We start from the raw sequence: 26,303 nt of genomic DNA, 5'->3' as shown, positions 1-26,303 counted from the left end.
GAGCAGGGAGCCCGATGCGGGGCTCGATCCCAGAACCCCGGGGTCATGACCCCAGCCGAAGGCAGACGCCCAGTGACTGAGCCACCCCAGCACCCTGGGCCCAGCAATGTCTATTTCTACACCTGTGCCTGGGCCTGTCAACATCTCTGTTTCTGTCTTTCTGCAGGCTGTCCCTGAAGGTGGTCTCTTCTGCTGCCAGCAACTTGAAACAGTCCCCACAGCACTCCCTATCCCTCCCCCTGCACCAGACCTCAGTCAAGCCTGTTCTTCCCACATCCAACTAGGTCTCACTCAAGGCCCTGACTTCTCACAAACCCACCCTGGTCTCCAGCTCTCCCTTACCACCCAACACCCAGGGCTCACTTTTGGATAGGAAATAAACGCTTTATTTTTGTAGTTGTTGGCTCTGGATGTTTCTGGGGGTTGGTCTGAGAGCCCCAGGGCTTTGGAGGAGCCTACAGGGCAGTCATTCCCCACCACACCCCAGGGCCCTGTTGTTGTCTCTAGGAAGGGCAAAGGCGCCAAGCAATCTACTTGGCACCACATTCACGCCACCAGAGGCCCCAGGGATGAGGTAGAAACCTTAATGAGTCACTGTGGGCCCGTTATACCCCGTCCTCCCCTTACCCATCACAGCCTCAGATTCAGACACAGTATGTGAGAAGGACAGAGTCCCGGCTCAGGCCCACCTCCAGCCCATGGGACTCCCCACTGATCCTGTATAATTGAACCTGTAACTGTTGCAGGCTAGGTACAGCAAAGGCTGGGGGAAAAGCTTGTCACTAGCCAAAAACCTCCTAGGAATTCCACTCGGTCCCGTCTCCTTTGCTCTCCTAAGTCTCTCTTCCCTCTTAGCTTTCACTTCTCAGATAATCACTGCAGGGGTGCAGGGGTGGGGAGATGGGGGTTACGGATATTGTTAGAAAGAAGCACCCTGGTGACTAGATGGAACTAGGTGTGGGCAGTTTTATGGCAGGCTGCCCCAGACAGGTTGATTCTCCAGCTCAGGCTCCAAAGTATGATTGTTGTTAGTGGGTGTCACAGGAACAACGTCCACAGCACTGAGGGCCTGAGCTTTGATTCCATATCAGGTTTTGAGTAGTGTTCCTGGGAGGGGGAAGCCAAGGCAGAGTAGATACCGGTCTGTGTTGGGGGATGGGAGTGGGCGGAAGCAGAAGTGGTCCTAATCTGTATTGAGGGAAGGAAAAAAACAGAAAAATAGAAATAGTCCTGATCCATATGGAGGTCAAGGTGGGGGAGGCAAACAGAAGTGGTTCTAATCTGTATTTATGGATGGGGAGAGCCAAAGCAGAAGTGGTCCGGCTCTGTTTTTGGCATCAGAGACAAGAGCTGGTTCTGTTTGGAGGTGGGGATGGCAGAGGTAGAGGTGATCCTGGTGTGTCTTGGTGTCCAGCCAAAGGAGGAGGGTCCTGGCTTAGGGCTGACAAGTGGCAGGAGCTCTCCTTTTGATCTCACCCAGTAGCCTCCAGAGAACCCTTCCTATAGCACTTCCATCACCTTCCCCGTTACAGAATGTCCCCCACAGTCGGGCTCCCCGAGCTGACTTGGCCCTAGAAAAGTGCAGACAGGTGCTTCTCCGGTTTAGCCAGTGCTCAGGACTGCGGCCTCATGTGCATATTCATTCACACCATGTTCTTCCTTTTCCAATTCTGCACACACAGCCGTCTGCCCTCTTCCAGCGCTCCGCCACCCGCCTCCCCTCGGGGCTCCTGGAACCCAGGGTGACGCGCTTGGCAGGCCTGGCTTTAAAAAGTTCCCGGTCGGGCTCCGCCTCGCCGGCAGCCGGCTCCACCCTAAGTCTAAAACCCAGGTGGCCACTGGCTCCTCCCAACTCTGTGAACTACAAGTCCCGCCGTCCCTCGCGCGCGCTCTCCCGCCTCGCCCGTGTCCCCCACAGGCGTCGACCGTGAGTCGGCCAAGAGTGCCTCCCATTGGTCTCTCGGCCCTGTCAGTCACCTGGGCGTATTGAGGGGCGGGTCTGAGGTGGAGATCCGGATCCGGAGCGGCTGAAAGGCGGAAGTGGAGGCCGGAGCCTGGGACACCGCCGGGGGGGGGGAGGAGCGGAACCCGTCCGAGCCCCGGCCCCAAGTAACGCCGCCGCCCCGGAGACGCCGTGAGTGTGCCTGTCCTGGGACCTAATGTCTCGCTCGCGTTGAAGCCTCTTCGGGGCAGCACTTCCTCCCGCCGAACGCCGGCTTAGGGGGATACTGACCCCTCCCCCGACCCGTAGCCCCCTCTTAAGGGGCTCCCCAGGCGTCGGGCCAAAGTGGGGGCCCTTCTTTCCTTCCCTTACCTGCCTCTTATGAGCCTTGGGAAACCCCCAGGGCTCTCCTCTGGCCTGTCCAGTCCAGTTGTGGGAGGGAGAGACCCCAAATTCTGCTCCCTCTGCTCCCAGAACTGGAGGAATCTTTCCTAGGTATGAAGGAGCTTGTCTTCCTTCTCTATAGAGGTGGCGAGGAGTGCTGTCTGTCGCCGTTTTCCTCCCCCTCCCCCCCCCCCCACCGTCCCACAAAAACAATTGTCTCCTGCCCTAGAGAAATTTTATCTCGATTTCCTGGGGGGGCGGAGGGGTCCTGGGTGAGAGCCTTCCACACGCACAGGCTCCCACAGCTCCTCACTTCCTCTCTTTCCTCAAGCCAGGGAGCCAGCCAGGATCTCAGCAGAATTTAAAGTCTGGGCCACTTTTTAGGAATGAGCTGTCTTCTCCTTGTCTTGCTCCCTCCACCCCCAACCTTGTCCTCTAGTTATGTTCTCTAGTTGTGTTCTCTGGAGTGTATCTCTTTTCCTGCCTCTGAAAAATTTAGCTGAGGTTTGCTTAATCCTAGCTACAGATCACAGATCAGGGTGGATCTGCCCATTCATTATCTTCTCTCTCCCCCCCCCCCCCGCCCCCCTCCCCCTTGCTCCAGGCTCAGCCCTGTCCTCCCAGAGCACGTGAGTGGTTTTCAAGCTGCTTCAGAGGGACTGCTCCTCCTGGGACTGCTGTCTGCTGGTCTTTAGGGAGTAGGGGAAAGACCAAAAATGAGGAGTGTGGAATTGAAGGGTCCTGGCCTGTCTCTTTCCCACTCTCAAACACACACACACACACACACACACACACACACACACCTCCTTGATCAACAGGTCTGTGTCACTTCTGCCTAGTCTCAGGGCCTCTCCAATCCCTTCTGGGCTTGGACAAATTGTAGATTACAGAGGAGTAAATTGAGACCACAGTGGCACCTCTGGGTTCTTAATGTGCTAATTTTTGTAGCCCAAGGAATTCCCATGCATGCCAGAAAGTACTGATTGCCCCACCTCCCCAGCAGCCTTTCCAAGAGGCAGCCTGTACTGACATCTGATCCTTGTCTATTGCTTGGGACTTAGGTGTGTGAAATGGCTGTTGTCTCAGACCAGGCTCGCAGGTTTTGTTATGTGGCCAAAGTGCAGGCCAGAGACTGTTCCTTAATGAGAGTAGCCTGACTCTTTGAGGCCGTGGCTGACCCTTGCTATCTACAGGCGAGGGAGGGAGGAAACACCATGCAGTCTTTGGGAATTTCTGTAGCTCTTCAGTGTTCTGGGCCACCTTTACTGACCTTACAGGTGCTAACCATTTTTTGTCTTGGGACCTTTTTGACTTCTTCTGGACAGTCACCAGTGTCTGACACCTACAAACTTTTGAGCTAGACCTGGGATGCATTCATTCCATTTTTTATTGGACAACAGGAAAGCCTACCTTAATTAGGGCCAGTGGTTGGATCACAAGCTCTCTATCTGTGTGGTCTTCTTTGGAGGGTCGTTGGAGACTTCTTTGGCCAGCCATGTTTCTCTAATCTGGTCATCCTGTGCCTCTGAGGGGCAGGGCCAGAGAGGCCTGCCTGCTCATTGGCCATTGGTCTCTAACCAAACTTACCTCCTTGGTAGTGAGCTGTGGTTTCTGGAACTCTTTGGGAGTCCCAGGATGAGGCTGCCACCCTTCTGAGGGGACCTTCTTTGTCTGGACATGCTCTCCCAGCTAGGATTCTGAAACAGGTTTTATTTGAAGGAGAAGCTCTCCCTTTCAGGGAGACATGGAAGGCATCAGTGCCCCGGGTAGTTAGGCAGCCACTTCTGGCATCCAGGGATTGTAGAGTTCCAAGCAGTGATCTGACGTTGCTTGGCAGAAAGAGGGAGGGCTCTGTGTGACACAGAAGCCTCTCCTCTCTTGCCTCTTCCAACTAGCTGTCCTTTCCTGCCTTCATACAATAGAGAGGTGGTAACAACTGATTTTTATTTTATTATTATTATTATTATTTTAAGATTTTATTTATTTATTTGACAGAGAGAGACACAGCGAGAGAGGGGACACAAGCAGGGGGAGTGGGGGAGGGAGAAGCAGGCTGCCTGTGGAGCAGGGAGCCCGATGTGGGGCTCAGTCCCAGGACCCTGGGATCATGACCTGAGCCGAAGGCAGACACCTAATGACTGAGCCACCCAGGCGCGCCAATTTTATTATTATTATTTTTAAAAATTTTGTTTACTTGAGAGAGAGAGCAAGCGAGAGAGCATGAGCAGGGGGCAGGGAGGGGCAGAGGGAGAAGCTGACTCCCCGCTGAGTGGGGAGCCTGATGCGGGGTGATCCCAGGGTCCTGGGATCGAGCCCCACATCGGGCTCCCTGCTCTGTGGAGAGCCTGCTTCTCCCTCTCCCTCTGCCTGCCACTGTGCCTACTTGTGCTCTCTCTCTTATCTCTCTGTCAAATAAATAAATAAAATCTTTTTTAAAAAAATGAAGTTGCAGTTTTTTCACGCATGTTTCTCACAGGAAACAAAGTTCACACCTATTCCTTACAGAGTCCTGGGAGATAGTGGGATTTGTATCTCCGTTTTAAAGATGATGCTGGGGTGCCTGAGTGGCTCAGAGGGTGCCTGAGTGGCTCAGTCGTTGGGTGTCTGCCTTCGGCTCGGGTCATGATCCCGGGGTCCTGGGATCGAGCCCTGCATCGGGCTCCCTGCTCCGCGGGAAGCCTGCTCTTCCCTCTCACAGTCCCCTTCCTTGTGTTCCCTCTCAAGCTGTGTCTCTCTCTGTCAAATAAATAAATAAAATCTTAAAAAAAAAAAATAAAGATGATGCTGAAGGAATTTAAGTAGCTAGCCTTAGATCATCCAGTTAGAAAGCGGTAGAGCCGGGGCTTGGGATTTGGGATTCGATGTGCCTCATCTTCCCGAAGAGTGAGCCCTCCTTGGGTCTGTTTAAGGAATGAGCATGCAGGATGAGCAAGCAGAGGCCTCAGGCAGACCCTTAAGCATCCCTGTCATTGATGCCCCTCCTCTGCTTCCATTTTCTTCCCCACCCTCCTGTCCTCCTGGATCCCCATCTCCTCTGCCTCTGGGGACCATGGCAGTTATGAGTCCCAGGTCAGTACTCTTCAGGGCCTGACAGTTTGCTGACATCTGTACCATTAATTCTGGGAACCTGAAAGTCCTGATGGCTAGAAAATGAAAGTAAAAGTGAGTGGGCTCAGGGGTCTCTCTGGACAGGGTTATGGGTAATGGGAGCCAGCAGAGGCGGCTTCTGCTGCCCGCCCCCGCCCCCCCCATTCCCCTTGGTGCTGCCGCTGCTTGCAGGTGGGAAGACTGTGGCTCTCCACCAGGAGCTCCTTTCACTAGAATTTACATGGAAACAGCGAGATCATAAATTTAACCCCATGAAGCAAGTACTTCTTAGAGAGAGCCTTCTTCCTCTGACCCTTGCCCAGTAAACAGGTGGTATGGTAGGGGGGAAAGTGCAAGAGCTTTAGAGTCAGCCAGAGCTGAGTTGTCATCTGGACTCCCCCATTTACCAGTCACAGGGCCTTGGACTTGTTACATGACCTTGTTGAGCCTCTGTTTCTTCCAGTAGAATGGGGATACAAAGTATTTTGCAGAATTGGAAACAGAGGGTAAAGGAGCTAGTCTAGGTCCTGGCACAGGATAGATAGACACAAATAGCAATTTTGTGGATTGGTGGGATTTTAAAGGCATATTATAATTCATCATATGTACAGATTCAGCATCTGTACCAGGTATTGCTGTGATGCCTTGTGCTTTGCTTGATGGTTTTACATGTTATCTCATCTCATAGATATCGATCAAAATTGCTGTGGGTTGTCTTCCCATTTTACAGAAGAGAATGCTCAAGGGCATTCTCCCACCCTGCTGGGGTCATGTGCTGTGGAGTCTTCTAGGCTCTTCCGTCTTCATCTTAAACATTTTTGCATTAAAACAGTTCTGGATCTATTACAGATTAGAATGCAAAGTTTGCCTGAATCTAAGCTAAAACAAGAAACTCAAAGAGAATATTTTGGTTGTGGCAGGCTGCTTGGCGTTCAATTCCCAGATTCCTAGGGTTTTGCATTTCCTCTCCCCCTGTTGGGGCTATTTAAGAAGCACTGCTTTCAGGTAGGATTTATAAACTGGGATAGCTCCAAGGTCCGGGGCTTTCAGGAGCCATGGCAGAGGAGAATTGGTATATTTTTTAAGGGACTCCTCCGAATGAATAGCCTGGTATTTTAAGAGAGTAGTTTTCAGATTATATATCCACATCTCCTGTATATAGGAACAATAAACAAAAGCGCATCAGTCAGGAGTCAGAATCTAGTCTGTGCTGGGATCCCAATGCAGCACAGCCCCTCTCCCCCCATCTCGGCTCTGTGCTCTTCCCTTTGCCTGGAGGGCTCTTCTTCCCCTCCCCTGCCTGGGAGCCAGTATCTCCAGACTTTGCTTTCCAAGCACAGGTGGAAGTCACTTCCTCTGTGAAGCCTTCCCTCCCCCCAAGGGCTGAGGGCTTCTCTCCTCTCTGCACTTTCCTCTTAGCACCCCTTGTCTAGTGCATGAGCCCTGTAGGGGCGCAGATCATGTCCTGTTTTATCTGTGCATCCAGTCCTCGCATGGTCTCCAGCATGGATGCCCCCTTCTGCGGTTGTTAAAGGAAGGGGCAGACATTCCTAGGTGCCCTTGATGCCCATGGCTGGTTCATGTCCTTGAACACAAACTTTCTGAGCTACACAGCATAGACCTGGTGAACCCGGGAGTCACTCGCATCCATCTGACCCCAAAGCCTGGGCTATATCTTTGGCCCGTCCTCTAGCAAGTTGCTCACAGACCAAACAGGTGGATGGGATGAATGTTACAGTGCAGATGACACAGGGGTGGGGATGGGTCACAGACTGAATTTCCAGAGGGGAGCGATCTCCCAATCTCAGTCTTTCCAGTGAAGGGTTTCGTCGGGAAAGGGAGGCATGGCTTTGGCCATCCACAGTTCCGTGGGCCACCTTCTACAGCACGTGGATCTGGTAGCTAGGCTTCTGCGGCTTCTTGTGGTAGGGCGGCACTGACGCCAGGCTAGGACTTAGCAAGGATCACCGGGAGTGGCTTTAACTCTGGTCCAGGGGTGCTGCTTTGCATATCTGCACAGGCTCATTCTTGAGACAGTGGCAGCAGCAGCTGTGTACACGGGCAGTGGTGAGAGCAGCCTTGCTTGGGGAACCTACTGGCATGGCCTTTCAACTCGCAGGCCCCGGGCCTGTGGAATGCGGTTCTGGGGACTGTTGGTGCGGCTCCTGCTGCCCCTCTTCCCGCACGCCCCCAGGGCAGCTCCGTGTAGAGTTAACCTGTCTTAGGAACGTGAGTTCATGGTCACTGGAGTCCTTGAATCTCATTTTGTCACAAGATGAGCCACTGCCTTTTTTTTTAAAGATTTTATTTATTTGAGAGAGAACGAGAGAGGAAGCACAAGCAGGGGCAGTGGGAGAGGGAGAGGGGGAAGCAGGCTTCCCGCTGAGCAAGGAGCCCGACGTGGGGCTCGATCCCAGCACCCTGGGATCATGACCTGAGCTGAAGGCAGACGCTTAACGACTGAGCCACCCAGGTGCCCCAGGATTTTTTTTTTAATAAACTTAATTTCAGGATGGTTTTAGAACAAATGCACCCCGTAGTACAGTTTTCTCACCTGCCCACTGTCCACCATTATTAACATCTTACGTTAATACTGTACATTGGTCACAATGAATGAATCAGTTTGGATACATAATTATTATAATTTTTTTTTTTAAAGATTTTATTTATTTATTTGAGACAGAGAGAATGGGAGACAGCATGAGAGGGAGGAGGATCAGAGGGAGAAGCAGACTCCCTGCCGAGCAGGGAGCCCGATGCGGGACTCGATCCCGGGACTCCAGGATCATGACCTGAGCCGAAGGCAGTCGCTTAACCAACTGAGCCACCCAGGCGCCCTGGATACATAATTATTAATGAAAGGTCCATACCTCATTCAGATTTCCTTACCTTTTTCTGTTCTAAGATCCCATCCAGATGCCACACTGCATTTAGTTGTGCGTCCTTAAGGCTCCTCTCAGCTGAGACAGTTTCTTAGACTTTCCTTGTTTTTAATTAGCTTGGCCGTTTTGAGGAATAGTGTTCAGGTATTTTTTAGTGTGTTTTTCAGTTGGGATTTGTCAAATGTTTTTCTCATGATGACACTGGGGTTAAGAGTTTTGGGGAGGCAGCCCACACAGGTGAAGCGCCGCTGTCATCACGTATCAAGGGCACATACAATTAACATGACTTATCACTGTTGTCAGCCTCGGTCACCTGGCTGAAATGATGTGGGTCAGGTTTCCCCGCCGTGAAGTCACTGTCTCCCCTCCCCTTTCTGTACTGTCCTTTTGGGAAGGAAGTCGTTCTGTGTAGCGCACACTCGAGTGGGGAATGGTGCCCCTCTCCCTGAGGGCAGTGTATCTGCATGAATTATTTGGAATTCTTGTACAGGAGAGATCTGTCTGTTGTCCCTCATTTCTTTCTTTCTTCATTTATTTATAATGGTGTGGGCTCATGGATATTTATTTTTACCTTCAGTTTATAATCCAATACTACTATGTTGTATTGCTCAGATTGTTCCAGGCCTGCTCACTGGGAGCTCAGTCAGCACCCTTGGGGCCACCCCCATTTCATTTTGTGAGCACTTCTCCACTTCTTGGCACTGCAAGGTGCTCCAGGCTCACTTTGCCTATCTCCTGCCCCCGTCCTAGAATCGGCGGTCTCTCCAAGACCACATTGTCTTCTTAGTAACCATTTCCGCTAAGTATGTTGATACGGAGCTGTGTGTATGGGTTCAAGCTGTGTTTCCTCTTGGTGGCTAGTCACCGAAGACACCAGAGTTAGACAAGGTGGAGATGCCCCCCCCCGGGAGATGTGGGTGTGTGAGAATCCTGGCAGTTGACCCCAGTAGCAGGGCCATTGCTTCTTGACTCACCCATTCATACTTCTCGTAACCCTGCCTGATGCTTTGACTGATCCAGCGATTGGACTGATCCAAAAATAGTTAGATGTGGTGTTTACTCTGGAGTTTACTATCCAGTAGGGAAGATTAGATATATCATCATCCCGTATTTGAGGTGCTAAGTTCTCCAGGCCAACTTTCCAGGGCTCTGGGTCTTATAAGAGAGTCCATGTGGTCCGGGCCAGCGTTCTTCTGCTGCCATTCAAAAACAGACCTCCCCTTCAGGAGGGTTTGTGGCTCTAGGCAGGCCCAGGGCAGGCTGTCACTCTGAGCTGTGATCTTGAATCATTGAATTGCTTAAATCCTTCTGTTGTACTGTCAGCCCTCTGAAGACATGTAACTTGAGCCCTTCTGGAAACACTAACTTGGGATCTTAACAGGAGTTGGTTTACAAGCCTCTAGTCGTTCTATTCATAGCTGCATGTGTGTCCCCTTCAGGTGGCTCTGTCAGAGCATCCTGGGCGTGGGGGAGGCCGTGGGTGGCCTTCCTCACCCTGGCTGCTCTCCTAGTCATCATTGCTCTCTGAGCTGCTCAGAGGCTGTGGTGATTAATGACGCCAATTTCCAAACCTCTAGCATTTCCAGCCTGGTTCTTTAAAAGGAACTCTGGTTTCTTTGTCAGCTGTCCTGGTCCTGTCCCCTCCCCCTCTCCACAACTGAACTACTTTTTCCCTTTCCTGAAAGAGGCTTTGAACTGGAAGGAAGGGTATTTGGGTTTTAAGATGCTTTCTCTTGTGGGGCTTTTTCTTTCTTTCTTTCTTTTTTTAAGGGGTTATGGTTTACCTGGTTGAGGGTTCAACTCTGCTGATTTTTCTGGATCGTGGTGGTCTCCTCTCCATTCTTATGGCTTTGGAAGCCAGTCTCCAGATAATACAAGGGTGTGGTTATTGATAGGACACAGGACATCAAGGGTAAGCTGGTCCTTTTTCTAGGACACTGTTGAAAGTTGTCTTAGTCTGTTCCGGCTGCCATACCAAAATGCCACAGACTGGATGGCTTATAAGCAAGGAAATTTCTCTCACACAGTTCTGGAGGCAGGGAGTCCAAGATCAGGGTGGCAGCCAGCATGGTCAAATTCTGGTGAAGGCCGCCTTCCAGGCTAACTTGTCGCTGTGTCCTCACATGGCGGGAGGGGTGAGGGAGCTCTCTGGAGCCTCGTTTAAAAGGGCGCTAATCCCGATCATGAGTGTGCTGCGCTCGAAGCCTAATCACCTCCCAAAGGCCCCACCTCCAGATAATATCACATTGGGATTAGGATTTCAACATAAGAATTTGGGCGGGGAACGACAAACATTCAGACCCTAGCAGTTGTCCTGTTCAGCGTTCTCTCCAAATGAGGGGCATTGAAGAGTGGGGTCCAGGGATACTGCAAGTAGAGGAATGTGTGACTAGTGGATGAACATACTGATTGAGGATCCGCTTCCTTCGTAGGGACTTCGGGGCCAGGGGTTTCTCTGCCCCAGCAACTTTACCAAGTGCTTGCTCAGAGCGAGGCCCTCCACTGAGAGTCTTTCCCGTAGCCTCTTCCCAGCAGCCCTGGGAGATGGGCGCACTAGTCTCTCCATTTCACATGTAAGGAAGTGGGGGCCGTGACACAGCACCAGGTCACCCTAGTACATGGTGGCTGTGGGAGTGGAACTGGAGTCGTCTGACTCTGGCACTTGTGCTCTTAGCCCCTGTGCAAAAGGAACCTAGTAGGTCCTGTCTGGGGTAGTAAGGAGGCTCCTCAGCTGGGCTGCGGCTCTATGAGTGGGGGTGAGCAGTCTGGCAGGTGGATGTGGACTTAAGCCTTCAGCTGCCCATGCCTTGCCAGACCCAACCAGGCCTGTGTTGCAGGCTCCGTTCACCACATTTATGAGCACCTACTGTGCGCCAGGCACGATGTTAAGTGCTGTTAAAGGAAACCCAGGGACGCCTCGGTGGCTCAGTCGGTTAAGCGTCTGCCTTCGGCTCAGGTTATGATCCTGGGGTCCTGGGATCGAGCCCCACATCAGGCTCCTTCCTTAGTGGGGAGCCTGCTTCTCCCTCTGCCTGCCGCTCCCCCTGCTTGTGCTCGCTGTCTCTGACAAATAAATAAAATCTTAAACACAAAAAAACAAAGGAAACCCTTAGTGCAGCCTTTGAGAATTTTGTTGTGAGATCCTTCTCTTCTGCAACAGTGCCCTTAATTTCTCTACCTTTTCACTCCTAATCCTCAAGCCCCCAAGTTCTCCGACCTCGTGCCACCCATAACAGCCTTATGATAATTTGGGGCCATGGACGCATTAGTGTGATTCATTCACTGAAACTCGTTTAGACCCATTCATTGCCTAGTTTCTTCACCTGCCACTATTTCTGCATTTTGTTCAGCAAAAATTAAGAAAGAAAAAGTCAGTCTAAAACATTGTGCTTTGGTCTCCGGGCTCCTGAGAGCAGCCCTGGTCCCTCAGATCTGACGGTGGGAACTTGGACCTTGTTTCTCGTTCTCTGAGCAGCCTCTGATCACAGTGTAGGTGGTGTCGTAAGCCAGAGGAATTGGGTTTGCTGGTGTCTGACACTTGATTCTCTTTTCCCTGTTCACCTCTCAAACACAGTCTCTGCCCTCTGCTCTCTGTTTAGGAGCTGAGGGCAGTGAATTAAATTGGCTTTCTTTTGTTTTCGGTTTTTTTGTAAAGACAGGAAGCGTTTGTGAGGGGTGTCAGTTGGACTTGTTGGTACGAGTAGCCGGGTGAACAGGTGTTGCCAATGACCCTGACATTCACAGAGGTTCTTTTGGTGTCTTTCTGGGCCTGGGCAGCAGCCAAAGTAACAGCTGTCCCAGCTGGTGCTGCTTGGCCCCTGCAGAGACCCTCCCAAGCCAGAGGGGAAGATGGGCCCTGCATTGCTGAGATTCCAGTTAGAACCATCCTAAGCAAACAGTATAGTAACTGCAGGAGCAGAACCAACCAACACAGGGTAGTTGTGAGGCTTGTGGGTCAGCAGGGACCCCATGCCTGTCCTCACTGGCTTTCACATTACCTGTGCTCCACCCTGGGGCTACGGCAGGTGTGGGTGGCTCTGGGGAAGCCCCTGTGCCTTGGCTGGCTCTCTTCTCATCATCTCACCTGGCACTGGCAGGTGAAGAGCTGGGTGGTGGGGTGTGAGCTGCCGCTCAGCCTCAGTCCTGTCCGCACCTTGCCTTGTAGTTAGGTGTGGATTTGTGCTGCAGAAGGTGCCAGACTTCACATCGAGCTCTTGCTTGAGGCTTCTTATAGAGCTGCCCTGGTTGGGGCCGGGGAATCTGCCACAGCCTTGCTGACTGGGGTGTGCTGAGTTGGAGACTGGGCCCTCTTAGGGAGAAGAGTCTCTTAGGAATGTCACTGTGAGTGCCTGGGGCCCCTGGTGCCTCTTAGAATCAGGAGGCAAGACGAACCTTGTCTGGTTGCAGCCACAGGCAGTCCCCTGTGTGTCTGGCCTTCCTCACTAATCTGCCACCCAAACGGTGGCCAGCAGGACCCGGGAATGAGGATCTCAGAGCTGCCCATTGACTCCTGGGGCCCTTCTGTGGACAGTACAGGCAGCCCACACTGACCAAGCTGTGTCAGCAGATACGTGTTGTAAACCCCCCACCCCAATCCACCAGCAGTCTTTCTCCCTGTGGGCGCAGGAAGAGAGGGAGCAGGGACTGGAGGTTTCCATCCTCCGCCTGAAAGTTAGCGCTTGCTGAGTTGGCTTCTGTCAGCCTCTCGGGGACTGTCTGTTATGGAGAGCTGAGAAAGCAGCGCAAAGCTCAGGGAAGGCTTTCTTGCTGGGCCAGGGCTCCGGGAAGCTGGGAATCTGTCCCTCAAGGGTGGCTTCTGCCTAACTCAGTTTGGCATCTTTCTGCCCAGGGGAAAGGGCTCTAGAGCCCCAGGTTCTGCCTGGATGGTGGGGAGGACCACTTGTTCATGTGCACCTAGGGCTTAAGCGTCCTGGAGCCCCCACACCCTGGCCCCTTCTGCAGGTATTAGAGCAGTTAGTGGCCTCAGCTGGAACTCCTGTGGACTCCGCCAGGGCCCCGCTGTGGTGGGGGAGTCCAGGCAGCCAGCCCCAGAGGGGTGTTCTCATTGGAAGAGGAGTAAGATGAAACTGATCAGGTTAAGGGAGTTGGGCAGGCTGGGGCAGATTCAAGGGCCTGTTGCAGTGAGAGGGGAGCCACCTCACTCAGAACCCCTCTCGGGTGTTTTACCTACCTCCCCCCTGGAAAGGGAGTCCTCTTACTGTGACCATGGAAACGCAGCACCCCTTTCCCCTCCTGCTGCCAGCACTCCTAATCCTGAAGCCCCTACTTATCGGTGGGATGAGGAGCCCCGGGCCTGGCCCGACACACCCCATCAGCGTTCTCCCCAGATCTCAACCTGGGCTTTTAAGCTTCTGGTTTCCAGGGCCAAGATTCCTGTTACATTCCAGGTGGGACACAAGTCCTCTGTGTTGCAATCCCATAGTCCTGGTTACACAGGAAAATGCTCCTCTCTTTGATTCCATCCCCCGACCTGCATCCCTAAACCCCTTGTCCTCGGCGCACACACTGTGGACTGGTTGGAGAGTGCAGAGCACCACTGTTGTAACCTTTCTTCTCACTGAAAAGACATAAACGTCACCTTCTCTTTTTGTTATGAACCTTGAAACAACTTTAAAATTCTTCAGCCCACGGTTAAGTACAAATACATTCTTAGTATGTGTGTAGCAGTCCTATTTGTATTGAATTCTATTTGCTTGCGCCTTGTTAGGTGGGTACCTTTGTTCTGTCTCGGCCTTCTTTTTTTTTTTTTTTTATTTATTTAAGTAATCTCCACACCCAACGTGAGGCTCGAACTCATGACCCTGAGATCAGGAGTCACGTGCTCCTCTGACTGAGCCAGCCGGGTGCTCTCTCTTGGCCCTCTTCGAATTCAGGCATCATCTCTTTTATCATCTTTATTATTCTGAATTTTGTTATGCTATAGAGGAGGCAGAAGGTATCTTACATACAGGAGAGCTAGATTGGTTTCATGTCATTTGTAAGCTTTAATTTCTCACCGTCGTATGCAAAATTCTATACCAGAAACATTCCTTACCTTTTTATTGACCTGTAACCTACACGTTACCAGCTTTACACATCTCAGTTGGATAGCTTGATGGATTTTTACATTTGTGTACATATGTGCATCTACCTCCCAAATCAAGATAGTAGAATTTTTCCATCTAGCAATATTTTTTTTCAGTTTGATACAAACTCCGTTTTCCATTGTTAAAGCCATAATGCTATGAAAGCCTACATAGAAGGTGGCAGCCCCTCTTATTTGTAGCGGCTGTAATAACACCGTTAATATTCTTGGGTTTTCTATCAGTGATGGGGGAGCTCTGCTAGAATTATGAGTCCTGGGCTTGGGCTCTGCCACCACCCGGCTGTGACCCTGGGCAGGCCACCTCACCTCACCTTCATCTCCTCTGTAATTGGAAAGAGGAGGATTAGGTCTTCAGGGACTTTGTGCTTTGACAACCAGTGAGTCAAAACTAGTTAGGCCCTTAGTAGTATAATAAACCTGTCATTTGTCGGGGCCTCACCTCCGGCCTCATACTGTGTGGTACGCACTATGTATTGTTTCATTTAACCTTTAGAGCAACCCTATGCGATCAGTATTAAACAATAGCATTTTATAGATAAGAGACTGAAGCTGACAGCAGTCGCTTGTCTGACTTGGCCAAGGTCACTCGGCTAATAAACAGTGGAGCCAGGCTTTAACTAAATTCAGTTCAGTCTCCCACCTCCTAACCTGCCACTTGTGCCGGGGAAGGATGAGTGGGTATCTCATGTGGCTCATGGCTTGTGTTGCTTCAGACTTTTCTTCCCTCTGGCTCTGCCACCTGCCAGAGGCCCGGGTAGTCCTGCTGTGAGTCTGCCCTCTGGTCCTCTGTGCTGGTAGTGGTGATTTTCCCCCTGGGGAAGAGCTGTGTTCCTGAGCCTACAGGTAAATCATCTCCTCCCCAGCTTATTTGAGCTTTTTAAGGTCTTCTCCCTTCACCTTTGAACCTAATTACCTCCGCTCCTGTGCCCCACGTTTGGTTCTCTTTAAGCTAACATATTGCTTCTGCTCTCATCTTTTCTTGCCCAGCTCTTGTGATGGTAAATATTCAGGAATGCTTTCATCTAGAGTAAAGTAGAGCTGAAGAGTCACTGGCCAGAACTACCTTTAGGGGGCCCTGGGCGGGGTGGGGTCACTTGGTTCTCAGTCCTTCCCCCTCCCCTCCAGGGGCTAACCTTGAGCGAGCGCTTCTCAGCCTCTGGTCAACAGAGTCTGATTGGTTTCCCTAATCAGCTCACTATCCAGGCTGTGCCAGGACTATCAGCTAGAGGAAGTCTCTGAAGCAAACAGGAAACACGAGAGACACCCATCAGCTGGAATTGCTCACCCTTTTACCAGGAAGGACAAAAAGTATGAAGTGGGTGACTTCATGGTTAGAGAAGAGACATTTCTAGTGGAGGCTTGGGCAAGGGGCAATGGTCCAGCAGCGGCTGGTGTCTTGAAGGCCTCAGTAGTTGAGTGAAGCCAGGAACCAGCCCCCACCCCCAATCTGAGCCACCTCTGTTGTTCATGGCGCTGATCTGGGGGTGCCTTACTGTCTCTTGCGTTCCTGCCTCCTTCCTATATCAGCTGTAGCTTGTGTGCTTGAATTGGCTGCTTAGAATCCCTGGGGGAACTTATTTTAAATCATTTTCTGGACTCCACCTCTAGAGATTTTAATTCAGTTGGCCGGGGTTATTTTTCTAAACGCCCTGGGTGATTCTGATAAAGTTTGGTACCCACTTACCCATAGTGTCCCGAGTAGAGAAAAACCGGAGTAAGGAAGGAGCAGCGTTTTGCTCTTTCTCTCTCTGCTGCCCTCAGCCCCAGAGCTGGCTGGTATATGTTTAGGAGCGCAGGTCCCTTCTGCCCTTACATGTGCATTGTTGGGGAAAGTGTAGGGCACCCCCCAGTCCTTGCAATCGCTCCCATTTCCTGTGAAGTTAATGAGGTTGGGGATGGTGCTTATCCTCCATGGCCTCTGAACAAACCAAGGTTGAGATTTGGAGGGTGAGGGGACCAGGTCATGTCAAGGAGAGTCTTTTGTCATGGGTCTGAAGCTCTACCCATTTTAGCAGCTTCATGAAAATATCCAGGAGGAAATCCGTCCTACTTGTGTGTTTTCCCTGGTGTTGGAGAAACTGGTTTAAAAACTAAAATCTTTGGCTCATTCTGTCTCTTGTAAGAAACTCTACAACTTTGGCCCTTTTTTTTTTTTTTTTTAAAGATTTTTATTTATATGCCAAAGAGTGAGAGAGCACGAGTGGGGGAGCAGCAGAGGGAGAGGGAGAACCAGGCTCCCCGCTGAGCAGGGAGCCCGACGCAGGACTTGATCCCAGGACTCTGGGATCATGACCTGAGCCGAAGGCAGACGCTTCACCGACTGAGCCACCCAGGCGCCTGGTTTTGTCTGAAAGAAGACTTTTATTATGGCATTCGTGGTTATAATGCCATCACCTGACTACCTGTGGACAATTCTTGCCATTGGTTCAGAAGATTCCCCACAGTGAGACTCCCTCCCCCAGCTGGCAGGCCAGCTCAGTGCATGAATTTACCTTTGCTGCCTACGGGGGTGCATCCTCAGCTTCCCAGTCTTGGGAGTGGAGGGCATAAAGCTTCCTGGGGTTCTGGGTGTGGCCTTCGCCTGTCTTAAACGCCCCCTTGTCTTTGTGTGCCCTTTGGGGCAATATCAGCTTCCTCCATGCTTTGTTGTCTGGGAAGGTTCAATACCTTTGTTCACGTGACTGCCAAGTGGAGCCAGGAAAACCACGAGGCAACGCAGGCCATAGAAAGTACCATGTGTGTCTGCTCGGGTGTCTCCGGAAGTCAGGACCCACGTCCAGGCAGAATGTGTCACCAGCCAGTGTGTGCCAGGCAGAGCACCTACAGCGCTTTAAAAAAAAAAATACAGGGGCGCATGGGTGGCTCAGTCGGTTAAGCATCTGACTCTTGATTCCACCCCAGGTCATGATCTCAGGGTCGTGAGATCAAGCCCTGTGTCGGGGCTCCCCACTCAGCGGGGAGTCTGCTTCTCTCCCTCTGCCGCTCCCCGTGCTTGCTCTTTCTCTCTTTCTAAAATAAAGAAATAAAAAATCTTTAAAAAGATAAAAAAAATTAAAAAAAAAATACAGAGGGTGCCTGGGTGGCTCAGTTGGTTAAGCGACTGCCTTCGGCTCAGGTCATGATCCTGGAGTCCCAGGATCGAGTCCCGCATCGGGCTCCCTGCTCGGCAGGGAGTCTGCTTCTCTCTCTGAACCTCTCTCCTCTCATGCTCTCTATCTCTTTCTCTCTCTCTCTCAAATAAATAAATAAATAAATAAATAAATAAATAAATAAATAAATAAATAAAAAATACAGAGACTAGGCCCTCCTGTGGACTTTCATCGGAACCTCCAGGGGCTGGCTGCACAGGTGATTTTGATGAGCAGACAAGGTCAGGAACCACTGGATAAGAGTTATTTGTCCCTCCTTCTGGCTTGTTAACAGTACCAGGTTCTGTCTGGGAAGGCTTGGAAACCCACTGATTGGATAGGGACAAGACTTTGATGTTACCTCTGTGTTTCTTGACTTGTGGGTGCTGGTTACTCCCCACCCCAGTAGCTCAGCCCCAGCCGCTTTGGTTTTGTTGGAATCAGGGACTTCATCTTCTCTCCCCATTCCTATATACCTCCTCCTGTAGTGCCCCAGCCACACTCTGCCTCCCAGCCATGATGATGTGTCACGTGGATTTGTGGTAATAACCAACTCGTAATTCCATTGTGGTTTCCCTCTGCTGCTGTCGCCCTGCCTGGCCCTGGGCGGCTCCTCCCACTGTTGGAAGTGCTTGGGGCCTGCAAGATCCCTGTGACTGTCAGCTGGAGCCCCACTTTGCAGGCCAGCAAAGCTGCTGCCACAAAAAAGGGGTGTCACTCACCAGCAACCAGAAACCAAAGATTGGGGCGGGGCGTTGTCTCCAGCATTCTTCCCATGGCAGGGAGATGGGCAGGGAGATAAAGGAGCTTGCAGGCCACCTGCGTCCAGCTCTGTCACCTATATGTTGGATGGCCTTGAGCAAGGCATGTAACACCTGAGCGTCAGGCTCTTTATCTGAAAAAAAAAAATGGGAGATTGTTTTAAAGCTTAAGGGAGATAATGGTTGTGCAATCACTCAGTAAATGCTAGCTGTCTCTGGAAATGATTTCCTTGGTGAGCACTCTGAATTCCCAGTATGTAAGTAGGCCTTGTGAGGCAGGCTCTCAAAGAAGCCAAAAGCACTTGGGCCGCCTGGGTGGCTCGGTCGGTTAAAGGGGCCGGATCTTGATTTTGGCTCCGGTCATGATCTCCGTGTCCTGGGATCCAGCCGGCACTGTGCTCTGTGCTCAGCGGGGAGTCTGCTTGAGGATTCTCTCTCTCCCTCTGCCCCTCCCCCCATGCGTGTGGGCACACGCTTGTTCACTCGCGCTCTCTCTCTCTCAAATAAATAAATCTTAAAAAAAAAAAAAAAGAAGAAGCCAAAAAGCCAAAAGCACAGACCCTGCCTCAAAGGGCCATAGAGTCGTGCAAAGATCAGTGACTGGGGTGAAAAGAGACGCCGTAAACTGTGAAATATGGTAGAACTAGCATTTCTTGTCCCTCATCGAGATCCCCCCAATAGTGCCTTCCTGTATTGTTGGGGAAGAAGTAGCTCCCATTTCAAACCTCTTTTCCTTTGGCGCAGTCCAGAAAGGAAACTGTTGTTCCTGGCTAGTGAATCATTCTTCCTGAAGCTCACTTTTTAAATGAGTTGCCAGGAGGACAGAGATGTGAAAAAGGATTTCAGATTGAACAAAGCAAGCCCTTTGCTGTCAGCTTCTTGCGTGAGCACAGCCCATGGCTTCCCACAGATCTATCCTTCTCTGCATTCACGCCCCCGTCCTCTGACTGCGGGGGAATGCACCCCTAGCTCAGGGGGCAGGTCAGGGCTGGACTTGGGATCTGGTTCTAAAGACTTCTCCTGCATTGACTCCATTATGCCAAGGGCAGTTGAATCAAAACTTTTTCTTTCCAGCTTGGGTTCAGACGCTGTACAGATGCTCAGGATCAAATACCTCCTCTTAGCACTCATCTGTAAAACATTGTGTATATGTTCTAGTATTTTTTTAGTATAAGTCTTCTAGAGGCTTCTGAAGATAGGCTCCTCATCCTTCTTTGCACCTCCAAAACTATCGCTAACAGTGACTAAGCTATCACCAGCTGCTGGGGGTGCAGGTCTCAGTGTACCTTGTTTGTCTCTGCCCTCCCGTACCTCCCCAGCTCTTTCCCTGCGTCACCCTCCGCCTCTGCCAGTAGAGAATGGAACTGAGGTCTCTGTTCATAAGGGAAATTTGGCAGCCGTTCTGACTGCCGGCGGAGCTCTCTGGCTTTGGTGTGTGTTTGGTTTTGTGTGTGTTTTGTGTTTTAATGTGTATGAGACTCCTGGCCCATCACAAATGAGAGAACTGAGGGAAGAGGTTCAGGATGGAGGAGTGAAATGAGGCTCTGATCCTGGTGCACAGTCCAGCCTCAGACTGAGAAAGTTGGTCGGTCCTTCTAGAGATGGCAGGACAAAATGGCTATCTTGATAGCAACTTGCACTGGCCAGGCCCTGGTCCCTGAGTGCCCACAAGGTTGACCAAGCACCTTGTCTGAGGATGAGCTTTCTAATGGGACTCCCCGTGCCCTGGTCAGCCTCACCACCCGCTCTGGCTTTGCACAGAGGTGGACTGTGATCTTGGCTACCGGACCACAAGTTCATTGTTTGTTCACCTAGATCCTAGCGTCTTCCCGGGTGGTTTTTTGGGACCCCAAGGAGCCTGTTAACTGTCACCAGGCTGCCATATGCTCATCCTCCCTGTGTGTGTTTAATTTGTATGCACACGTACATATTTGGGATTGGGTTTTGGGATTCTGAGTATGTTTGCTCAGAACCATGAGCCTAAAGTTGGGAGACCACTTTCACTGCTCAGATGATTGTAGAGCAAATACATATGTAGTACATCCTAGCTAGGGCCTTTCTGCTAACTTCTGGGGTCCGGGGGCACCGGGAGTTGGCCGGAGGGGAGGTAGTCAGCTCCCTCGGGGAGCACAGAGGGAGAGACCTGTGATGGAAGAAGGCCTCACTGTGTGACCATCTCTGGCCTGAGCAGTACTGCTAATCTCTCTTGCAGTTGGAGGTCCCCTCCTCACTCAGCGCCTCTTCACACAGCGCCGGCCCCCGCCCCACGCTCACTGGTACCACTACAGCAGGACGGGCCATGGCGGGTCGGGGAGGTGCAGCACGACCCAACGGACCAGCTGCTGGGAACAAGATCTGTCAGTTTAAGCTGGTCCTGCTGGGGGAGTCTGCGGTGGGCAAATCTAGCCTCGTCCTCCGCTTCGTCAAGGGACAATTCCATGAGTACCAGGAGAGCACAATTGGAGGTGAGTGGGCACAGGGGAGTGGGGGTGGCCTCAGGAATGCCAAAGAAATGCCTTGGCCTTGAGGAGAAGGGAGCCGCCTGCCCAGAGAGACTAAACAAGCTGGGGGCGCCAGCACCTCTTCCTCACCTGGGCCCTGGAACTGAATCCAGCAGCCGATCTCCCTGCCAGAGTCCCAGCAATCATCCACTAAAAGTTAGCTCGTGGTCAAAAACTGGCTGCTTCTCCTAATTATGCCACTGGATTATTGTGTGGCCTTGGCTAAGACTTCTCACTGACCTGGCCTCTGGGAGGGGAGAGGCTGGGTCTGGATCTCTGAGGGTCCTTCTTACTTTCCCCTACTTTCCAGAATGGGGAAATGGCCTGGTGAGTGGGCCAGCGTTTCTGAAGTTGACCTTTAGCTTTGAGGTCAGAGCCCGTCGTTGATTTCCCAGTAGTCAGCATTTAGCATGAAACGGTCTGGACTCAGTCCCCTGTCTCAGTGGCCAGGACAAACCTTGAGGGGCCAGGGCCGACCTTGGGCTTGAGTCATCCTTTCTCTACCCTCTTGGTAGGAGGTTTCCAGGCAGCTGGAAGCTAAATGGGCCGTGTCAGCAGTCTTCTGCTGCCTCCTCAGCACTCAAGTCAGGAGCCGGAGAGAGGGAAGTGAGGCAGTTCCCAGGCCCCTCATGGAGGTGGGGGGAGGGCAGATAAGGAGAGCGGGCTTCCACACAGGGCTCTCTGGGATCCTCTCTTGGGTCCTGCGGCAAAGGGGACTCCCACCTGCCTCTCCCAGCTCTGGGACCCCTCCTCTGAGCATATGCACAAGCGCCACAAGGCTCCTTGTCTCCTCAGGCCAAAGATAGGGTGTGTGTGTGTGTGTGTGTTCCCTGAAGGTCGAACCACAGGGTGGCCAATCAGGAATGGGTCAAGGTCAAAACTGGGGTTGGTAGCTAGCCAGCATGCCTGGAGGTGGCAGGGGCAGCTGGGAAGCCAGCCACCCAGCCTCCGCCTGGCAGTAGAACAGCGTGTACTTTCAGGCGTCCCCAGTGTAGCTAAGTGTGTGATAGTGTCCTCAGGAAACCGAAGGCCAGTAACACCCCTGGGCTGGAGCAAACTGAGGGACTGTAGAGGTTTCCAGCTGGACTGTTCTCTGTGAGGGGAGGGAGGAGGGGAAGGAGGAGGAGGAGTGGGTGGGTGGGTGGGCCCACCCTTCTGTGCTTGGAGTCAGCTTTCCCCTGGGTTTTGCCACTCCTGCCCCTTGCCACATGCCTCCTCAGAGGCTGCTGCCGAAATGGCTTACGGGCAGGCTGACTTCCCGCTGCCCTTGCCTGGTGTGGGTCTGTAAAGCCTGTGTGGCCTCCTGCCCCCTTGACCCATGACAGAAACAAACAAGCTCCGCCTGCCCTGTTCGGACCTGTTTTGGCTGCTGGGCTGGGGGCTTCTCTGGGCCCATCTCAGCAGAGGGCCTCTAAGCGCCTTTAGAGGTTGACCTCTAAAGGTCAACCTCTAAGAGCTCAGACAGAGTACTAGAGGTATGTGGGGTGGCTTCTGGAGCTCCTTCCTGCCTGTAATCCTGCCTTCCCTCTTCCAGCGGCCTTCCTCACGCAGACGGTCTGTTTGGACGACACAACAGTCAAATTTGAGATCTGGGACACAGCTGGACAGGAGCGGTATCACAGCCTGGCCCCCATGTACTATCGGGGGGCCCAGGCTGCCATCGTGGTCTATGACATCACCAACACAGTAAAGATTTCCCCTTACTTCTCGACACTTTGTTCCTGGATGGGGTGTGGGCAGATTTCCTCTCTCGTTTGGGGGTGTCTCACCAGAGTCTTCAGGGCCGTGACCTCTTAGACACCTTGGCTCTGCCAGTTCGAGCTTCTCTAGTGAGTGGCCCTGGGCAGAATGCCTCCTCTGTCTCTTTGACCTTCTGGCCTTGTCTCCCCAGGATACATTTGCACGGGCCAAGAACTGGGTGAAGGAGCTACAGAGGCAGGCCAGCCCCAACATCGTCATCGCACTCGCGGGGAACAAGGCGGACCTGGCCAGCAAGAGAGCTGTGGAATTCCAGGTAGGGGGATGGACAGGACTTGGCAGGGTGGAGTAAGCCAGCTCCACTCGCAGCTCAGCCTAGCCTGCTCTGGGGGCTTTGTGATGGGCCAGGCTGGGAGGTGGCCTGGGAGCTTTGATCTGCTGTCCCCTCCTGACTTGAGCGAGGGCCTAAAGCAGTTGTCTGCCTCCTCCTTGTTGGTTGGTGACGTGTGTATGCATAAGGATCGCTGAAGCTGCTGCTTATTTTTTGTGTAAACTCACTTTTTAATGAAACATACTGAGAAAGAATTACTTTTTTCCACATAATACATGCACAAATAAAATTTACACAGTACAAGAAGGTATATAGAACGAAATGTAAATCCCTAACCCAGAAACTCAATCTCCCTTCCCCCAAATTCATCAGTTTATTTTTCTAGAAATGTGCACATATGTATGAACCCCCCCTCTTTTTTTTTTTAAGGATTTTATTTATTTATCTGAGATTGGGAGAGAGAGGGAGGTGGGGGGGAGGAGAGAGCTGGGTGGGGGAGGAACAGAGGGACGAGTACTCTGCCCAGGGCTGGGCAGGGAGCCCGACGCGGGGCTCGATCCCAGGACCCTGGGATCATGACCCGAGCCGAAGGCAGCCGCTTAACGACTGAGCCACGCAGCTGCCCCTGAATCCCTTTCTTTACGTAGATCGGAGTGTGCTCTATATATTGTGCTTTTTTTTTTTTACCAAGCCCTAACCGATGGACTTCTAGGTTGGTTGTAACATCGAAAGACTAGAAAGAGCACTACAGTCAACATCCACATACTTTTGTGTTTTTTCTATATGTGTGAGTGCATTTGTAGGATAACTTTCTAGAAGTATTTCCTAGCTTAGTGATTTTGAAGAGCAAGAAGGCAGAATGGACCTAGGGAAACCTGAGTGAAACATCTGCCAATGTTTGTGAGCTGAAAGATGCTGTACATGAAGTGGGGGCCTTGGGGTTATGGTGCAGGTGTCTGCGGTGGGGGGCACCCAGGGCAGAAGAGCCCTCGGCCTGAAAACCCCTGCATTGTCTCTGTGGTGTATAAGGCAACTGTGATGAGGGGAGATTTTTATCCTGGGCCCTGGCCCCTGCCAACTGTCATCATTTCCCTCCTACTCACTTTTTCACCTCCATCCAAATCAGGAAGCACAAGCCTATGCAGACGACAACAGTTTGCTGTTCATGGAGACATCAGCAAAGACTGCAATGAACGTGAATGAAATTTTCATGGCAATAGGTGAGTTGCTCGCCTCCTCTCCCCTGACCTGGGTCCTGTCACTTGCCTGCTGTCTGTAGTATGTAGTAGGTCTGTAGGATCCCTTTATCTGATTCCCAGAGGTAGATAGTTCACCCCAGAAGTTTCTAAAGCCTGGGGCCAAAGTCTCTACATTTTACTTTCTGACCCTTCAGCTTATCACCCACCTAAAACCCTACATGACCCTCCCCCTAACCTAATACTTAGGATTTTTAGGCCCATCTGGCTCTGTAGTGAGTCATCCTGCCCAGATTCAAATCCTTGTTTTATTACTTAACTCTGTGGTTCTGGGCAGGTTATTTAACCTCTCTTTGCCTCAGTTTCCTGAATCACTCAGAATGCACGTGGCACATAGAAGCAGAGCCCTCAATGGGTTATCGCACATGGGGTGGTAAAAAGACCAGCTTCCACTCAAGTGGACTTGGAAGAGCATTGGGGTACCCCACAAACGCATTTTTCCCCTCCTCTTCCAAACAGCTAAGAAGCTTCCCAAGAATGAGCCCCAGAACGCAGCTGGTGCTCCGAGCCGGAACCGAGGCGTGGACCTCCAGGAGAACAACCCAGCCAGCCGGAGCCAGTGCTGCAGCAACTGAGCCCCCCTTGCCTGCCCACTGCCCCCACCTCCTCCGCCTGACCGACCCGACTGGAATCCACTCTAACCAATCGCACTTAACGACTCGGGCTACCACTGGGGGGGTGGGGGCAGGGGGAGGGGTCCGCCATGATTTCTCCATAGAATTTTGATCATAGGCCGGAGTGAGTTATTCCACCTGCACCTTTCTGTACAAATACTAATTCAATTTTAAGTCTTAAGTCACTTTTTTAATATATATGATCTTCTGCTCTTCCCACTTCCAGCCCTTTCTACTGCTCTCCCACTCTTCCTTTGCTGGTAGTAGCCACGTGCCCCTGTTCCCCCCTACCCTTGTATGTGGGGAGGCGGGGGTTGGAGCAGTTACCCTTCTTTCCCTCTTGCTGATTAGCAGACTCAGCAAGAGCATCCATATCCTTACCATGTTTGGAGTGGGCTTGGTTCTGGGTGGTGGGGCAGGCCCTAGGGGTGAGGGAAGGGAGAGAGAGCTCTTCCCTCAGCTGGCTGTCATCAGGCTGCAGCCCCCACTCACCCCCTGACTCACAGCTGGGAGAGAAACCACAGCATTACCACAGCATTATTGTGACAGCCACCAACCCATTGCCCACAACCTGCGCCCCCTCCCCCCCCCCCCCCCCGTCACCCTGACCTCTGGCTCTGAGCCCTGTTCTGACCAAATCACGATGATGAGTATTTGGGGATGGGTGGGTAAGGGGGGAGGGGACTGGGAGGGGATGGAACCAACTTTTTCTGTATTTTGTATTGTATGTTTTCTTCAACATGTAACCAATCAGTATCTTGTCAATATAGTCAGCCGATCGATCGACCTTCTGCTTGTCTTCCTTGTCTTTCTCTGGCAGAGTTTATCAGACCATATCCGCTCTAGCTTACTTGAAGTTAATTTAAAATGAACCACTGAATCTTACAGAACAAAGGCTCCCCCCCTCCAAAAGTGAGAGGATGCTGGTGGTCATGGTAACCAAGAGAAAGAGGCCCTTACTGGTACCAGCTTTAGGGGGTGGGGGTGGGGTGAGAGTGACCTGGGGCTGAATCTCACCAAGTTAGAAGTTGAGGGACCTGCATTTGCCTTTTCCCCGCCCCCCTCCAGATTATATTGGGGTGATGTGCAGTTTGTATTTGAAAATAGGCGCGTTCAGGGTGGGATGGCCGTAGACTGAAAATAGTTGGTCTCTGAAACACCAAAACAACCTCTTTGGGGTTTTTTTGGTTAGTCTGTACCTTGTGAAGGGCTGGGTCCTCTCACCCTTTCCCAGGTGACCTCTGGAACCTTGAGCTGGTCATGAGGCCAAGGCACCGCCCTACACCAGGTCCAAGCCATCTGTCTGGTCCCTGGTCTGTCCGGTGCTCTGCTGCTTGTGGAACCTGGTGCCCCTGCAGGCCTCCTTGGCCCTCTGCTGCTCCCTGCTGGAGCTCTTGCTGTCAGTTGCCAGGGGCTGGGCTGTTGGTCCACTGAGCTCCCCCAGCTTCTCCCAGGGCTGCAGAGGCCTGATTCTTGGTGGACCACCACCTTAAAGTGCCTTTCCTGCCTCCTGGGACCCCCCACTGGCCCTCTCTGTATCTCGTTATGCCTCAACCTCTGACCCCAGCCCCAAGAAAAGACCACAACACCAAGGCTGCTGCTGCACACTACAG

General features: G+C 51.9%; 2 protein-coding genes across 2 annotated transcripts in view; one reads left to right on the top strand and one right to left on the bottom strand.

Annotated features, from left to right (window-relative positions):
- Positions 1 to 26,303, bottom strand: part of LOC110573273 (signal transducer and activator of transcription 5B) — an 871,639-nt gene that overhangs the window by 126,462 nt on the left and 718,874 nt on the right. The gene's annotated exons all lie outside the window — the stretch shown is intronic.
- On the top strand, positions 2,024 to 25,477 carry RAB5C (RAB5C, member RAS oncogene family). The gene is made up of 6 exons (XM_021681697.2): positions 2,024 to 2,134; positions 20,503 to 20,755; positions 22,326 to 22,477; positions 22,683 to 22,805; positions 23,947 to 24,040; positions 24,536 to 25,477. Exons 2-6 carry the CDS (start codon positions 20,590 to 20,592, stop codon positions 24,649 to 24,651), a joined length of 651 nt encoding a protein of 216 aa, XP_021537372.1. The 5' UTR covers positions 2,024 to 2,134; positions 20,503 to 20,589; the 3' UTR covers positions 24,652 to 25,477.

This window comes from Neomonachus schauinslandi, chromosome 15 (assembly GCF_002201575.2).
Source record: "Neomonachus schauinslandi chromosome 15, ASM220157v2, whole genome shotgun sequence".
Taxonomy (NCBI): domain Eukaryota; kingdom Metazoa; phylum Chordata; class Mammalia; order Carnivora; family Phocidae; genus Neomonachus; species Neomonachus schauinslandi.
The sequence above is the reverse complement of the archived record's forward strand: the minus strand, read 5'-3'. Positions and strand labels throughout refer to the sequence as shown.

Excerpts from the sequence above, each read along its gene's own strand:
- RAB5C (XM_021681697.2), top strand. The coding sequence starts at position 20,590 with ATGGCGGGTCGGGGAGGTGCAGCACGACCCAACGGACCAGCTGCTGGG. Across the intron at positions 22,478-22,682 it reads TCTATGACATCACCAACACA|GATACATTTGCACGGGCCAA; the intron begins GTAAAGATTTCC and ends TTGTCTCCCCAG. Across the intron at positions 24,041-24,535 it reads TGAAATTTTCATGGCAATAG|CTAAGAAGCTTCCCAAGAAT; the intron begins GTGAGTTGCTCG and ends TCTTCCAAACAG.